General features: G+C 39.2%; 1 protein-coding gene across 3 annotated transcripts in view; it reads left to right on the top strand.

Moving 5' to 3' along the window:
• LOC149209632 (alpha,alpha-trehalose-phosphate synthase [UDP-forming] 1-like) overlaps window positions 1-18552 on the top strand; it is a 232362-nt gene that overhangs the window by 82033 nt on the left and 131777 nt on the right. For all 3 annotated transcript variants that reach the window (XM_089396424.1, XM_089396422.1, XM_089396423.1), the window contains exons 8-9: window positions 12816-12864; window positions 13175-13275. In XM_089396424.1, the coding sequence (XP_089252550.1) occupies window positions 12816-12864; window positions 13175-13275 (150 nt within the window). The remainder of the gene's footprint in view (window positions 1-12815; window positions 12865-13174; window positions 13276-18552) is intronic.

Below are 18552 nucleotides of genomic sequence, written 5' to 3'. Positions count from 1 at the left end.
ATCGGTCTCTTCGAAGCGCCGACTCATAAAGTTTTTTAAGAAAGAGATATCGTTGGCCATCTAGTCCTACTTACTAACTGACGTCTTGACGTTATCCAAGCGTTTATTCAGCTTGCTGATGTCCTCTTGAATCTTTTTCATCTCCTCATTGTTGTTGGCTGCCATTTTATTTTGTTTTTTTCTTGAAGACCCAACTTTTTTTTAATTAATTAATTACTTAATTAAACTTTAGTCCTTTATATTATAAAGTTTTTAATTGAGTAAGAACCGATTTTTTTTAAATGACTAGACGCCACACTCCATCACGTCCGTTGACCTTGACGTGACCTGTATCTTATGCGCAGAAATACCATGGCCCTTCTTGTCCAATCGTGGCCACAGGATTCTTGTTTACCAGCGAACCATGATTGCTGCATCTTCCACGGAGGCGATTGTTAACTCGTAGATGTTCGGCTGTTCTATACATCGACTCACCCATGCAGATAGAAACCGACAACGGATCTCGGGGCCGGTTGTGCCAGAACATGAGCCACGTGCACAACAGCCTAACTTGGTGGCCGGCTGCTCCACACACAGACTATTGATGTCACAGTGATTTGCTCCACGCTTTTGCAGTTTTTTCCTCCACGTCTTTTTCCTCCATGGCCGTTGGGAACCGCACCTCTATTCCGCAAGTATAGTTTTGCACAGCGAAATGCAGGCTGCGAATGGAAGGCCCATCGGGCTTGACGACCAGCAAAACCTCGTGGGTGTCACCAGACTAGTTCTGGCTCTGATACCATTGTTAGAATTAAATTCTAAATTGTTGTATGACTGTAACAATACACCAAATTAATTCTGAATGTAATATATATTGTTGATTGATAAAATTTGAATGATGTTTACAAGGCTGAGGCGGTGGTCCTTAAAAGGAGTTGATTGACCATGCCTAATAGGGAGACATGTCCTTTGGGGACTCATGTCTCTTCATTTAGCTAATTATTTGTTAATTAATTGATTATAACTAATAATGTATTTATTTAAGTAATATTTTAATATTTTGATATTTTAATTAATTGTTATGAATTTTAAGTTCATAACAATCCTCCTCATACCTAGGCTCATAATCAGTAGACTCTATAGTGGGTCATTCCCCTAGCCGCTGAAGGTAGTGATCTCTCTTGTTGTAGAAGTGGGTCAAAGTCTATCCAAGAAAGGTTGTTATTGTCAAATGTTGGTGCTTTATTCTCCGCAACGCACTTTGGTGAGGGATCAAAGTAATGTTCCACCAAGTTTTTGAGATAGGGGAGCGCAGGAGCAGAGAAATACATATGGTTGATGCGTGGAAAAACCCTTGGTGAAATTTAGGAGGGACGAGGGGATGTTAGGTTCCCTAGCATAGGGGTCCCCACTCTAAAAATACAAAAGTCAAAATAATAATGTAAAATCACAACAATAACAATTGATCCCATGCAAATACATCCTTGTGTGATATAAATGGTAAATAGTAAAATAATACTAATTCAAATTTTTAAATGTTATAAACATGATTTAGATTCACATTAAGTAATGAAATACATTAACTCAAATCGTAAATGAAACAAAAATAATAAAATATCGATACATTGAGGTAAATCCATCATTTTAGAATCTAATTAGTACTATAAAAAATAGTAGATACCGAAGTTTGAAATAGTAAATTGAAATCACTTAGTTTCTTTGAGCTCTTCCATTTGAGACTAAGTTGACTTTTTGACCACTGGGACCACTTTGCATTGGGAAGCGTGAATTGCCTCGGGAAACATGAAAATTATTCAAGAGATTGCTATGCTTTGAGAGCTTCACTGATTAATACTGCACCAAAGCCAAGGATACCTACAAACTTGATAGATCCTAACCATGTGGAAATGACATAGGTGCACCTTGACATGGGGAGGACTGGCCCATACACTAGTGATCACTCTTACAAATGTAGGATATCCCAAAGAACTATGGGTCCAAATGACAAGTCAACCAAGTTCCTCCAGTTCGTCTAGGGGCAAGATCGCCTTGAGAAAACTTGTAAGGGACAAAGCATTGCTCGACAAAATAAAAAATAAATAAACACAATAACTGGACAGAGGTCTAGGATGCCTAATACAAAACCTCACATGGTTGTTACATGGCTTTGACTTGTGACCTTAAGCTTACAATGGTGGCAAACACTGCACTGTAAAAGTTCTTATTTAGAAGTTTGATTTCACTAGCAGATCGATTTCCAGAGTAGCAACGTTGAGTTGTCGAAGAGAGAGCTAATGAGCTCGAAGAAGTGAAAGGGGTAGGGATAGTAAGGCCAAAGGAAGGTTTTCCAGTTCTGGTGAGTGCATTGCAGAGAGGCAGTGAGTACCACAGAGAGGAAGCGCAGAGCCACGTAGAGGCAGCGCAGTGCTTTAGAAGGGATTCCGTATTTTGTTGGGGAGAAGCAGTGATTCAGTGCTAGAAGTTGGAGAGAGAGTCTGGAGGCCAGGAGGATCCATCTTCCAGACAACAACTGATCAGATAGCGAGAGGGAAGTAGTTTCGAGTTGTGGGACGCACTACTGCATAGGCTGACACAATGACTGCGTAGAGACAACAAAGAGAAGCTCAACTTGAGCCAAGGTCAGTGTTGGATCACCGGTGGGAGTGAGATTTTTCTCACTAGATTTATTTTCAATGATTTCTCTGTATGGATTGCTAGATTTGAGTATTCATTGTCTTGTTCTCAGATTTACTATTGCATATATTAAAAACCTCAACTACTGCACCGGTTTTCCTGAGTTGGTTTTTTTCCGGGAACTTAGTCCAAAATTAACTGTGTATTTGTGTGTGTGCATCTATTCTTCCAACGTTTTATTTCTTCCACAATATTTATTTTGTGAAGGTTATAGTGTATTTAATTTGATATTTGTCGTAGCACACAACAAATAAATTGTTTAATCTAATTAACAATTAGAAGAGTTAACATGAGTTGCTGCAATAGGGTTCATAGTTTGCCGAATTTTCACACATGTGTCAGTGAAAATGTGAGCGGATGAACACAAAGAACTATAAGAAGCCACATGTGTGAAAATCGACTACTCTGTTACCACTAGAACAAGGAACCCTTGTTCATTGGAATTTGACAATTGAAGACTCATTTATGTGCATAACAATATATATTTTGTTATTCAATATCCAGATGATGATTTACAAGTCCTTGGGCAGTTCACCTTTATAGGTGTTGACTGGCCATAAGGACCAAGGACATGTCTTTTGACACATGTGCCCTTTCATAATTAATGGCAATTTAATTTAATTAATTTCTTAACTATTAATATTGATGAATTTATTATTTTTCTTTATTTAATTAATATATATCTATATATATATTTATATTTATGAATATTTTATTCATAACAGTGAGGCTAACTCCTTGTGGACTCAATGGACAAATGTGGACCCGGATAGGAAAGATGTGAAAAGGGCTTATAATGAGCGTAGGGGAGTGATGTATGTGATGTCGAGAAGCAGGACCACACAACCAAAATTGGGGTTTCTCATGGAATGCCACTCCTAAAGCTTGTAGCCAATAGAGAAGATCCCACGGGACTAGGACATAAGGTTAACCACCAAGTTGGGCGAGGGGACAAGATTACAGACCAAGCCCATTCTTTTTGCTGAGTTCCCTCACTAATCCAAGCTCAGAAGTGTCCATGATAAGTAAGCAAAATTACCAAATTACATAATGAAAGCCATACCTTCGGGCTTAGAAGGCCCACCTTCAAACATATGAGCTATTTGGGCGAGGGTGCATAATGGCTGGCTCAGGTGGTAGAGATGATGGCACATCGAGCTATCTGGTCGCTGCAAGGCGTTGTTGGCTGCCGACTGAAGACAATGTAGGAGATGACATGTCCAATACTAATTCACTGCCAGTCTCAATATTGGTTATATTTTCAACATAAGCATGGTCTAGCGAATATACAAATTGTTATATGGTCACAACTTTTTTGTCATCATGATACACAACAACAATCTTGGTAAAGGCATCACTAATCATGGAACAGTAGGCTTAGACATCTATTTAGAATATGCATAAGACCAACTCACATGTTCGGACAATATGGTGAAAAATTGTGTACACCCTAATGTGAAATTAAGGGAGAGCTGATAGTTTTTGTAGTATTGGATGTGTTTTAGCCACGGGATTTACTGTTTCCTACAGTAAACACCGAAATTGATATAGTGCAACCTTCACCATTTAAATAAAATGCGGAAACAAGAAACTGAACAAGAAAGAAATACACAACACATCTGCACAATTATTTTTGGACAAATGTCCCCAGAAAAACCCAGTGTGGGAAAACTGGTGCAGCAGCTGAGGGTTTTATTATTATGCAGTAGTAATTTTTAGTACAATTCGTTGGACGCCCAATTGGCTATCCTATTCAGAGAGAAACTGGAACGAACAAGTAGTGATGTTAAATTGGCAACTAGGGCCAAACTCCATGTGGGTCGGCTTATTTATGGCAGCTGGTATTTTTATTGGATCCCTCTCGTCAAGAGGTATAGGATTGATCCAAAGATCATCCGATTCCGATAAGTATTTATGGAGATATGAATTTATTTTGTTTATGTAATTATTATCAAGCCGACCAGCTCTTATGTAGGCTCTAGAAGCCCAACCGACGTGTCTATTCATCATCCTCGTTTTAGTATAAATAGATGAGGATTTGATATCATTTGAACTCATCTCTTATGATCTCTCTCCACGTGTTTGGGTTTTGTGGACAGAGAGATCTAAAGGAGAATACGTTTCTCTAAAGGCTGATCTAGCCTTACCCTAGCTGCAGTCAAAGAAGGCATACCTCGCAGTCATATAATATACAATATACAGAAATAGGAAGCCGAGGACAGACGTCGTTTACTGCTTTGGAACCCTCGAAACCCTAGGCAGGACGAAGAAGAGCGAAGCAATTTGAATCAGAAGGAGCATGGCATCACAAATGATTAAGGGAGCTCTCTACAATGTAGGGAAGAAGGCCTTAGATTGGGTGGCCATTACACAGTGCACTGTCGTGGGAAACCGCCTTAGAAAATATGGTCTTCGGTACGAGGATCTCTACGATCAAGCTGATAGCTTGGACGTTGAAGAGGCACTTAATCGTTTGCCCCCGGAGGTCGTGGATGCTCGCAATCAGCGCATCAAGCGTGCAATGGATCTGTCCATGAAGCACGATTACCTTCCTAAGGAGTTGCAGGTGGATACGCTGGGCATTACATATACGCTGGACAGTTTTATAAATGCTGGACAGTAACATATACGCTGGACAGTTTTATAAATGCTGGACAGTAACATATACGCTGGACAATTTTATAAACGCTGTATGCTGAGCCGACAATGAAGTTAGTAACGTAGTCAAGGGAACGCTGTCCAGAAACAACCTGCACGTTGTTCATGCTGAAGACAATTACACTGTCAATAGAAACCCTATACGTTGAGCTAGCAATCAATTTATTAACGCAGTCAAGGGTATGCTGTCCAGAAGCAACCATATGGTTCTGAGATTGGAAGAGGAGCCGCTGTGATATGAAGAAACCCGCAGTTTATACGCACTCAATCACTATCTTGTAGACTTTAATATGCAAGGCATAAATACGCAGTCATAAAGACCTTTCTGCGCAAAGAGATATTGATACATAGTCAAAGGAACTCCACACGCAGTCATGGAGCAAACGCACAGCTACGTGTGATAGCAAACGCACAGCTACATGAACCCTAATCCATTGTATATATGCGTTATGAAGAATGTCATGACCATATACGCACAACACTCTGTAATGATATAACACAGTCTATATGGGAAACGCAGTCAGGTATGGAAACATCTACTTCATTGGCAATGCTCTATACACACAACAATGAACTATATACGCACAGCTATGACTATACGTTGTCATCTATCACAGTGCATACTTGATGGGCAGTAATGCTAATATAGTAGTCAATGGTATGACTGTATACAATCTTCAGTGGAATTGTGTCAGCATATTCATTGACATGTCATGGCATGACATGGCATGGAAGACACACTATGTATAATATGGCAGAAAACATATATGGCATGGGCAGCATCATGATGTAGATCAAGCATAATGCAGCATAGAGATGAGATCATGAGCAGCATGATATATATGGACAACTTGATATATATGGGTAGCATGATGTATGAGATCATGTGCATGGGCAGCACAATGATACATGGAGCATGGGCAACATCATGGTGAATGTAATCATAAGCATGGGCAGCTTGATGATGAATGAGACCATGGAAGATGCAGCAAGATGAGTAGCATGAAGATGAGAGCAGCTCAGTCACCTAGGTCCAGCATGGTGATGAGGCAGCTTGATACTACACGGTAAGGTGTGGCAAATGGATGAGATGTAGTACTATGATAGGTGAAGGAGTCACCTTAGAGAATCAGTTGAAGCAATATGTCTTCAATTGATCTCTGCAAATATCAAAAGTCAAAGTGTTGACTTCTATTGTAAATGTACTATCTCTCTTGCTTTCTCTGTTGAACTTTGAAGAACATAAAAGAAGAATTGATCAAGGGTTTCCCCACACATTGTGGGGTTTGTCCCTGGCTTGCGCCACATCTTGTGTCCTCTTGTCTTGGCTTGTCTTCTGCGTTTTATATTTATGTTCTATCTGCAATTTATCGTAATGCTGATGTGATTGCTAACTGTGAAAATTTAAATAAATTGCTCTAGCATAGAACATACCAAAAATTAACAAGTGAGATGCTCTCACCCTATCGCTCGAAGAATCTGACCCTGATATCGTTGGAATAGAGGCTCTGCGTCCCTTTTGCATCAGCTTTTGTGTAGAACTGCGTCAACCCCATGCAGTCTCTGTGTCACCTCTGCTGGGGCCTGCGCTCCTCCTCTGGACCATCTGCTGGCTAGAAATTGTGAAAATTCCTATACCCAAGGAACCCCTAGTGCAGCAAAACTGAATTTACTTTAGCTACTTAATTTAAAAATAGATTATCAAGTTATTTTCTGAATAATACTGAACTAAATTACTTTTGTAGCCTACACCAATTTAATTTGATTACATGAAACAAGAAATTGAGCAAAGAACAAGATTCATAGGACAATTATTTTTGGGCAAAATAGTCCCCAGAGAAACCCAATGCGGGAAAACCGGTGCAACAACTATGAGGGTTTTATATTATTAAGCAGTTGTTCTGAATGCAATGTTGGTTTCCCTCCCGACAATCCAGTGACAAAGAGAAAAATATAATGGCAGAAAACTGAGTGAGATTACCTCACTTCACCCAACAGTTTTCGGCTGATCCGGTTGCAGAATTGGCTAACCCCAGCTATCTCTGCGTTGGCCCTGTGTAGGCCCTGCATTAGCCTTACAGGGTCTGCATCAACCCTGCGCTGTCTCTTCTGCTTCCTGGAACTTTTGCGTCAACCCTCCTGATTGTTCCGACAACTCCTCGATAGTTTCTGACTTTCTGGTGAGGGAAACCTCACTGTTGCACTGGTCCTTTTGGCTTTGCGTCAAGACTGTGTGGGCCCAGACTAGCCCATCGTTAGTCCCTCTAGGCACTGCGCTGCCTCCACTAGTGGCTCTCCGCTTCTCTGTCTAGTATTGTCAAACTATCCCTACCCCTCTGTTACAGAATGATCACTTGGTTCAAATTTCTCAGCTTCCTAGCCCCAGAAATTGAACTCCGGATCAATTCGTTCTCTCCATGTGTATTTCTAAATGAACCCCAAGCCTCCTCCTTATACTTTTCTCAATGAGACTTCAACGACAGAGATTAAGTCTCTAATCAACAGCTAAGATTAAAACTTGACTTGATCTACTTTCTAGAACATTCTCACCCATATTTTGATTAATACCCATTAATAATTTAATTTTCCAAAGTTTAGACTTAGGAAGCCTGTTAAAAATATTAATTATTTTAATAAAAATACTATTCGGGAGGAATTTCACTAAACGGTTTCTGGGTTCTTTAGAACCCATGTGCCTTAGCCTCTCCACCAATTTTCATGGCTATAGCATATCCGATTCTACCAAAAACTAACACTACCTCTCAGCGAGGAATGTGCTCTACCAACAATGTCCACTGCATGTTGCTTTGTCTTTGAAGCATCTCCTTTCCACACTGTTGCTGCCACCAACACTGTGCTGCTACTGCTACTGTACTACTGCCCATGACACTGCGACTGCCACTGTTGCATCTGTACTACAGCTCCTTTTGCATTTGCTGCTAACAGTGCCATTGCTAGCTCTGCACTGCATCATTTTCCAATTGCTGCTACTCAACAACAGAAAAGCATCCAAAATTTCTGAACTAACTGTGTTCAACATAATACCATGTGAATGTTGGAATCTGTCTGAGCCTCTGAATCTTCTGCACTGCTTCTGACTTTTGCACTATGTCATCTGCACTGCTGCCAACCTTACTCTGCGTTGATCAGTCTCTGGTCTCAGGCTACTGCATTTGTCTCTCCAACCAACCCACTGCATCATCTAACACTAAGTCCATCTCGCTACTGCTCAATCTCGGGCTCCCGTAGCAAGGAATTGATCCAAGAGGTGGGTTCCTCAAGGATCCTTTCCACATATAGTCCTCCGACTACAGTTCTATATCGCCTCATTTCCCTCCTGGAGATGCAATGCATGGGCACTCATGGCAAACTCATCTTCGTCAATTTTTGCTGGAACAGCCTTAGGATCATGTTTCTCATCCTTATCCTTTTGCTTCAAAGGACAGTGGGATGCAAATTGGCCCATCTCGCCACATCTGAAACATTTCACCTTCAAAATGTCCTTCCACTTCTGCTTCTGCTGTCCCTTTGATGCTAGAGCTACGTTTTCATCCTCCTCCTTAGTCTTTGTGCCACTCCCACTGTTGCCATTGAGGTTGACCTTAACCATATCCTTCTTTAATTCTTCCTATTGAAGAGCTATCCACATCTCCTCCCATGAATGTGGTCTTTCCCTGCCCAATATACGTTGGACGAAGACTTGCCATTCATCCGAGACTCCATTCAGAGACGTCCTTACCATCGCAATTGACTGAGGAGTACACCCCACTACAACAAGCTAGTCTTTGGTGTGCTGAAGACTTTGAAGATAGGAGTTAACCCCTTCTCCATTCTACATCAATGTCAGCTGCAAATTTTGTTCTAAGTACATCTTCTGCTGTTCGGAAGAACCTTCATACAGTGAAGACAAATCTTCCCACATTTCTAGGGTTGTATCTTTGCCTTGCAAGTGTGAGACCACATGATCTCAAACTCCATCGAGTATGAACCTCTTCACCTTTCCCTGCTCGGCCTTGTACTTCTTCTGATCATTGTCTGTGGGAACAACCACAACACTCTTGACGTAAGCTCCGATATCGTACTCCTCCAAAACAACTAAGATTCTGGTCTTCCATATGACATAGTTGGAAGCTACTTCCAACATGTCTTGATCTCTAAGCCCATGTGATGCATCTCACCCAAATTGTCGAATTGACTTCTCTAGTCACTGCGTAACACTGGTCTGCTGCCCGACAAGTGAAAAATTTGAACTTTTGGCGAGAAAAGTCCTCTGAGGAGAAATTTCCCATTCTATGTGTCTTTGTTCTTTTCCGACGGATTTCTGTCCCGACAAAAACTACGCCCTTCAAGCACTGCGCTGAGGCTTTGCGTCACTCCCTCTGCCTGTACATGCTCACGAACTAGAAATCGTACCTCTATTGAATCTCTCATAGAGAGATTTCCTTGGAATCTCTGCTTTCCTGGCAAGGACTGTGCAATCCCTTAAGGGGATTCAAATTGCTGCCAAATGCAGCTATTGGCCTCTCTTCTCACCACTAGATCTTCTCTTCCTGTTTCAAAATCAATGCTTCAATACCATGTGAAAATTCCTATACCCAAGGAACCCCTACTGTAGCAAAATTGAATTTACTTCACCTACTTGATATTAATATAGATTATCAAGTTATTTTTGAATAATACTGAAGTAAATTACTTCTATAGCCTAAACCAATTTAATTTGATTACATGAAATATGAAATTGAGCAAAGAACAAGACACATAGGACACAGTTATTTTTGGACAAAATAGTCCCCGAAAAAACCCAATGTGGGAAAACCGGTGCAACAGCTCTGAGGGTTTTATATTATTAAGCAGTAGTTCTAAATACAATGTTGGTTGCCCTCTCGACAATCCAGTGACAGAGAAAAATATAATGGCGGAAAACTGAGTGAGATTACCTCAGTTCACCCGGTAGTTTCCAGTTGATCCGACAGTAGAACTGGCTAACCCTGGCTATCTTTGCGTTGGCCCTGTGTGGGCCTTGCGTTAGCCTTACAGACTCTGTGTTGTCTCTTCTGCCTCCTGGAACTTCTGCGTCAACCTCTCCTGGTTGTTCCGGCAGCTCCTCGACAGTTTCTGGCTTTCTGCGTGAGGGCAGCCTCACTTCTGCGCTGGCCCTTCTGGCTTTGCGTCAAGACTGCGTGGGCCTAGACTGGCCAAGCGTCAGTCTCTCTAGGTGCGACGCTGCCTCCACTAGTGGCTCTTCGCCTCTCTGTCTAGTATTCTCGAACTATCCCTTCCCCTCTACTGCAGAATGATCACTTAGTTCGAATTTCTCAGCTCCTAGCCCCAGAAATCAAACTCCAGATTAATTCTTTCTCTCCGTGTGTATTTCTAAATGAACCCCAAGCCTCCTTCCTATACTTTTCTCGTTGAGACTTCAACAGCTGAGATTAAGTCTCTAATCAACGGCTAAGATTAAAACTTGACTTGATCCGATTTCTAGAACATTCTCACCCATATTTTGATTAATACCCAATAATACTTGAATTTTCCGAAGTTTAGACTTAGGAACCCCATTAAAAATATTAATTAGTTTAATAAAATACAATCTGGGTGGAATTTCACCAAACGATTTCTAGGTTCTTTAGAACTCATGTGCCTTAGCCTCTCCACCAATTTTCATGGCTAGAGCACATCTGATGCTACCAAATACTAACAGAAACTTTGATTTCTAGCCTCCCAGTCTCACACCTCGGCTCCTGGCTTTTGAAACTCGATTTCACTAGCAAGAATTCAATCTCCCTCTAGGCTCTGCGTTGCCACAGTGTCAGCACTGCGCGGGCCAACGTCAGCCTCTCTCTGGACTTCGTTCTGTCCTCTCTGCCTTGTATTCTCTGGCCCAAGAAAAAGTCCTCACTGGTTACTATCCCTGCCTCTCACTGCAAAAGATCACTTCGAAATTCTTTCTAGTAGCTGCTCTGCTTTAAAAAATCAATCTTCTGATCTTCACTCGATGTGTACTCCAAGTGCCCTTGAAGCTTGTTTTTATATCTTTCTGTTTGACAACCAACGACCCAGATTAACTTCTAATCAATGGCTTAGAGCATGTTGGCTCGATCCTCATCTTCTTCTAGAATTTACACCCACAGTTTAGATTAATACCCATTAATTATTTTAATTTCCTAAATTTAGACTTAAGGTCCCATTAAAAATAATTAATTATTTTAATAAAACTGTCTCTGGGAGGAATTTCCCAAAACGATTTCTGGGTATTGGAGAATGCATGTGTCTAACTCTCCCTGAAAATTTTGAGGCCTAGAGCATATCCGATGCTACCAAAAATTAACATACTCAAAGTCAAAGAGAATGGTTCAAGACAAAGACAGTGCGGGGCACCTCCTGTGCGCCATACCTACTTCCAACCACAACTCAATGGACAAAGAATAATCAACAATTTCTTCCTTTTGGCCTTGGATGTTAGGAGTAGTTCTTTCTCCTTTACTCCCCCCAGGATCATATAGTTGAATTTTTCGACGTATCCTGAGGAGTCGAATAGGGAGAGATTACTTTACTCACCTCCCTCATCATTGGCCATCAGGTTTGGGAGATGTTGACCTTATTGGCCTCATCTTTAGCTCCCCTTTTGCTTGATTGGAGTTACATAGTGCAACAACGACATATTCCGCATCACTCATTTTGGGTCACTTCATGTGATTTTATACATACTCTAATTGTACCTATATTTCACTTTAGTCTTATTTTAGTCATATTTTAGCCTTTTTAGCTTTGGAGTTACAATGGAGTCACATTTGCATTCCCACATGTCTTGTATTTACACTGGATGTATCTTTTAGTCCCATTGACCTACTCTTGTGGTTGCCTGAGGACATTAATAAAATTATGTTATCTTTATTAGCATTTTCCTTCTCCAGATTTCCCTTATTTTGTTCTTTCTTGGTAATGTTTGGTTTGGATTCTATTTGTTTTCAAAGGGACTGTTTGCTTTGCCACCAAATTTGTTATTTGGATTTTCAATCTCTAATTTTAGTGATTTTCTATAATAAAATTTGGAATTAAATCCTTTGTTTTATTCAAAGGATCTTTAATTTTCTAGTTGTTATCAATCCATATAAATAGGATACAATCTTTTTCTACATATAATTTTTTGAAATTTTAGGTTTGTGCATAACCTTAGCCTTTAGATTGAAACAATAAATACCTGCTCCTTGTTTGTAGCAGTGCTTAATCGTAAAGATTATGTTTGTTCAATAACTGTTCAATGATTTCTTGTTATAGCTCTTTTGTATCCTTTGCCAACGTTTCTTTTGACTGTCACATTACAAATTAAATTATACCATCCTATAGGGATACTGCATGTTGAGATATTTTGTCTAATGTTCACTAATGGGTAGTTTAGAAAATGCTTTAAAAGTTAGTGTACACGAAAATTTCTCTCCTATATTTACTTTATCGAAAGAATGTTCGATTTGCCTTGGTTGCAGGATCGCTCTCTTGATTTTCATGCACTTTGTGCCCTATATGCAATCACTGGTACTTTTCCTCTTGACTTTATCTTTAAAGAATTTTTTAGGTTTGTCTATCTTATTGTACTATATTTTGTTGATTTTTTCTCTACTTTAGTGTTTGTGAGATCTATTTGTTTAACTTTTGGAATTCCTCAATATGTTTCTTTCACTGTAAGACTTTGCAGAAATGTTTTGGGAGCACCTCTTTTTGTGACACTGTTGGATTTTATTCAGTATTTAATGCAAAATGGACAATTTCCCCCTCAAGTTCATATACAAAATTTTAATTTTGTTGAAATAGTTATGAATTTGAATAGCAACCATTGATGTTTCAGATATAACTCTTGTAACATCTTTACGGGATGGCATGAACCTTGTGAGTTATGAAGTTGTTGCCTGTCAAAATGAAAAGAAAGGGGTGCTAATTCTAAGTGAGGTAAGGGATTGTTGGCTTTTATGCATAATTCAGTACAACAAAATGGTAGATTTCCAATTGGCCCATGTATAATTCTTATATCTCTATATGCCTAAAAGGTAGTTGGCTCTAAATGTCTCTTGAAAGAAGCTTTTATTTAGGATGTGTTTGTGATATGCTCGAACTTAATTTTTTATGAATATTCGTTTCCAACTCTCCTCAAACTCCAAAATGTTGTTACATAAGAATCCTGGATCAACATGGATGGTGCTAAAGTAAAAGCATATATCTCTCTCTAAGTTAAATAAGTTAATTGTGAGGACATGCAGATTATCAAAAGAACAATTGGTTAGCATTTGTTGCCCATCCTGTTTTAATTATTTGTAGACTTGTATCATAATTGTGTGAATTGTGTTTATATACGCTATAATTATGAATTGTGTTTATATACGCTATAACCAACACAATCGTTTCAGCCGTGCTTTAGTTTATTGAAAGAAAATTATTTACCAAAGCTTGGGTTGCAAGTTTTGGTTGTATAGATAAAGTTTGTGAATTCGATTTCGATTATTACTTTAGCTTTCAATTTAAGTATAGAAAATAATGTAGGTATGGAGAATTATGACTTATTTTTTGGGTAATGTATAATGTATGTGTTATGACCAAATGAAACTCCTCAAGTGTGCAAAGAGCATGGATCGCTGTGTAAAACCACTAAAACTCTTGAAAATCTTCAAAGCACGCCCAAAATAACAATGGAAGCTAGAGCACTCTAGATATATGTGCCAAGGCATGTGTGTTTGAACAAATCTAGCCACTAAAAGCCACAAAGAAGCGAAGTGCTTCAGAGAAGTGTGCACGTGGAGTGCTCCTCAAGAAAGCATCTCATCTCTCCAACAAACCATCAAAGATACCAATACAACAAATCTAGATATGTGTGCCATAGAGTGGAGTGCTCTTAAGAAACATATCATCCATCTAAGTAAACCATCAAAAATCATAAGGTGCACAAATTAACTAATATCTCGCCAGAACCTTTGGAACCCCTAGTTGATGAATGTTCGTCTCCATAATGCACAAAGACCAATATGAAAGCCAACTTTCCAAGCAAACTAATGCACTATCTGAATGAGCAACCAAAGCATATAATGAGCCATAATAATTAGGGAAAACCCTTAGTTGATGGGTTTTCTTTTCAATGCATTGACTAGGGGTCAACAAATGAGTAATCAAGATTGCAAGATCCTCATCAAGGCTAGTGCTTCATGAAGATTGAATATGAAGACCTTTAACATATGGAATTATAATGCTATCAATGTGATAATCCATATAATATATGCATTAGATCACCAACAGGATGGCTCAAACACCAAAATCCTCTAAATGCAACATGCTTAGGTAGGATATTCAAACTAGGACAATTCTCATGCTATATGAAGGGTAACACCTGGCTCCATATGGGGGCGTGCACTCAAGCAAGTGTATGAGGACCTCAAATCTATGCCAGACTAGCTATATCCGCTAACATGGAGAGAAACCTTGTGGTGGGATAGTTTCATATTCTCATTATGTAGTCCCAAATAACACAGTTCACAATGTAATTGTTTGAAATTTTCATAAAATGGATTTTCCATGGAGTCACAAGAAAAAATGCCAAAGGGAATATAAAATGAAACAATGCTTGCAGTTTGAGCTTATTCTTACTATCTTACTCTAACATAGATAGAAACAAATGCTCGGATGCAACCATGCTAGCATCCCATGAATATGATAAAGTCTTCCCTTGTATTTGGCAATAAACCAAAACAAGGGTATACTCAAGACATTGAAGACACACGTTTGATTCTTCCTGATAGCTTGGCTAAAATATCAAGTGGAACCATGTAAATGGCAACAAACAAAGAATGATCACAAGGAGAACCACTGCCCCTGCATGCTTGCTCTATCCATTGGTGATTAGGGCTGATATAAAGTCTGCAACGTGATTAGGGCAGCTCGTTGTTAATCCATAAAACATTTGCACAATCTATAATGTGCCTTTCAATAGCTTGATCTATATGCTCCAGCAATTGCTCACCTTGACTTCTACAAAAATCATCCATCATACATGTGAGCATTAAGGGCTTAAGCGGCTTCAACACAATCTACAACATTGATCTTTGCTGTGCTCTAGAAAACATGTACAGGGACAAAGTTACACATCCAATTTTTTTTAGCTCATAATTTGGGCTTGCTGCCCTCTTCTGGATGCCTGGAAATTCTGCATTCAATATTGAAAACATCACTGTCTCATACAATTTTCTGTCCTGAAAACATGTTCTTCTAGTTGATTTTTCATGCATAAATTAATCAAGAGCTGAAAATATTATTGGCTGGAAGCTTTCTGCACTTTTATAGTAAAATACATTCCCTTTTAATGCGAGAAAATCCGTTCCATCTATGTGAAAATATGTCTGAATGCTTCTGTTTTTTGACTATCATACAAATGCTCCATATGTTGAAACAAATCTGCTCTCATCATGTGAAAAAATGGCCGCTGATTCATCCCAAAACTTTCTGAACATTCCTCCACGATGCTTAGCTACCTAAGAGACAAAAAAAATGCACTTTAGTCCTATAACCCTCACCATCAGTATTATAGATTGGTTTCCAAGAAGATTTATGTTACATCTACTGCTACCAATCTTGAAAAAAGTGTCAATTCATTCATATTCTTAGCTGTCCACTTTTTTAGATGAGGGAGTACGAGGGAGTATGCATACGTGAACCTTTTTAATCTTCAATGGCCACTTTTACAAAGTTAGCTCTCTCCAAATCATCAAAAATGCTCATCAAAATAAGAAGTTTTAAAAGGAAAATGTTTCACCACAGTGTCAAAATTCCTAAACTGGAATCCCTACTACAACAACTAATGATATTTCTCCTATTTGTTAATGTTCCTTTAAACAAATTACTTGCAATTTCCTGCGGAAAATTTCGAAATACATACACTGCAACCTTCACTTAATTAAATTATATGCGGAAACAAGAAACTGAGAAAGAAGGGAAATACAACACAATAACACCATTATTTTTGGACAAATGTCCCTAGAAATATCCAATGCGGTAAAATTGGTGCAACAAATCTGAGGGTTTTATTATTATGCAGTAGTAAGTCTGAGTACAATTCGTTGGATGCTCAACTAGCATTCTGATACAAAGAGAAACTGGACAAAACAAATAGTGAGATGCTCTCACCCTGTCACTGGACGAATCTAAGTCTAATCACGCTGGAATGGAGCCTCCACGTCTCCTACGCTTGGCCTCTGCACAAAACTAGGTAAGATTCACGCAGTCTCTGCGTCACCCCTGTTGGGAATCACGTTGCTCCTCCTTCGGACCTTCTACTGGCTCGAAATTCCGATTTTTTGCCTCTTGGTCTCTCACCCCGGCTCCTGGCTTTTGAAACTTGATTTTGCTTTGCAAGAATTCGATCTCCCTCTAAGGCTTGCATTGCCACTGCATCAAATCTGCGTGGGCTAATGTCTGTCTCTCTTTGGACATCGTACTGCCCTCTCTTCCTTGTACTCTCCGGCCCAGGGAAAATTCCCTCTTCTGGATACTATCTCTGCCCCTCATTGCAAAAGATCACTTCGATCACTCCTTTAGCAACTGCTTCGCTACCCTCTCTGAGAAATTCTATCTTCTTGATCTCTCTCGGTGTGCCTCCCAAATGACCCTCAAGCTTCCTTAAATAATTTTCTCGTTGACTTTGAACGGCCCAGATTAGAAACTAATCAATGACGAAGATCATTTTTGCTTTATCGTCGTCTTATTCCAGAAGTTACACCCACAATTAGATTAATACCCATTAATTATTTTAATTTCTTAAGTTTAGACTTAGGGTTTCATTAAAAATAATTAATTATTTTAATAAAACTGTCTTTGGGTGGAATTTCCTATAACGCTTTCTGGGTTCTTTGTAATACATGTGCCCAAGCCTCCCTGCAAAATTTGAGACTTAGAGCACCTTCGATGTTACTAGAAATCAACACACAACCATGCCTTCAAGAGATGAGGAAGTGGATGCTTGAATGCCTTAATCACAAATATCTTCTGTTGAAAAATATAACTAGTGTCGATCTTCTTAGTTGTATTTGAGTCATAATGTAATGTATTTGTCAAAAGAAAGAAAAATAATTTTTATTGTAAAAGAAATTGACTTATTAAGGCATGGGTTTCATGCTCGGATCAATGGTTTTTAGGTCAAAGCCTCGATTGTAGGCTTCTAGGGTTTGTGTCAAGAGTCCTTGTCCTTGTCATCATGTAAAATACCTTTCTTGGGCTTTATCAATCAACCAAGAAATTTATTTTGATGTAAATGAGGTCATCTAGGCCTCCTCGACCAAGTTGGCTTCAAGGAAGGAAAAGTCGGTCTCATCAACGGAATTCGACCTTGCAGATTCACTATATATTGGCAGCTATTTGACTTCATTTGATATACCAATCAAGAAGTTCGATTTGCGGTAGCTGGAGGCAGAAAAGAAGAGCAAAATTCCCAAGAAGGAGAAAACCCTAGCGAAGGAGAAGGTGACACTTTTCAGGCAAGTAGAAGTTGTTTTTCTCTCTCTTTAACTCACATGTGCGAAATTTTGAAGCTATTGGGAAGGCCGAAATTTCAGATCTGCAGTGGGGCTGAAATTCTTGAAGCTGTGGGCTGAAATTTTGGGTTGTTGCTGGGCTGAAGCAGCTAGATAAGAAGAGACTACTGAAATTTGCATCATCATTGGCAGGATGACTTGGTGGAGGAGGAAGGTCTTTTGTTCTGGTCTAAGGTCTTGGTTTGTCTCAATTTGATTTGAATTTGCTAGTGGAAGAGTTTGGCTAGGTTTTCCCCTATAGAGGGGTTTTAGCCCTGGTTGAGTGCCTACATTTGGTGTCGTTGATCTTCATGTTTTGATTTGATAATTGCTTGATGAAAAGAAGATAAAAGAAGAAGATAAAGAAAGTGAATAAGATTACACGAATATCACAATATCAACATAAGAGAATCTTTCTGCCTTTTTGATTTTCTAACATGGTATCAAAGCTAAGGTGAAAAAGGAAGAAAAAGGGCAGCTTGAAGATATATAGAAAGGTTCAAAGGATAAGGATCATATAAGAAGAGGAAGTTCTACTATCTATATCAATCAAAGAAGACATGACAATTAAGACTGAAAATAAGCTAGAAGGAGCCTCCAAGTACACGACATGGAAGAAGAGAATGGATCATATTCTTGCTAAGCACAAAGTTTTGGATTTTGCTCAAGGAAAAGTTAA

The sequence above is a fragment of the Pinus tabuliformis genome, chromosome 1_2 (assembly GCF_031772625.1).
Source record: "Pinus tabuliformis cultivar Carrire ecotype Pingquan chromosome 1_2, CPIR1, whole genome shotgun sequence".
NCBI lineage: Eukaryota > Viridiplantae > Streptophyta > Pinopsida > Pinales > Pinaceae > Pinus > Pinus tabuliformis.
Note: the sequence above shows the minus strand (reverse complement) of the source record. Positions and strands in the feature narration are given on the sequence as shown.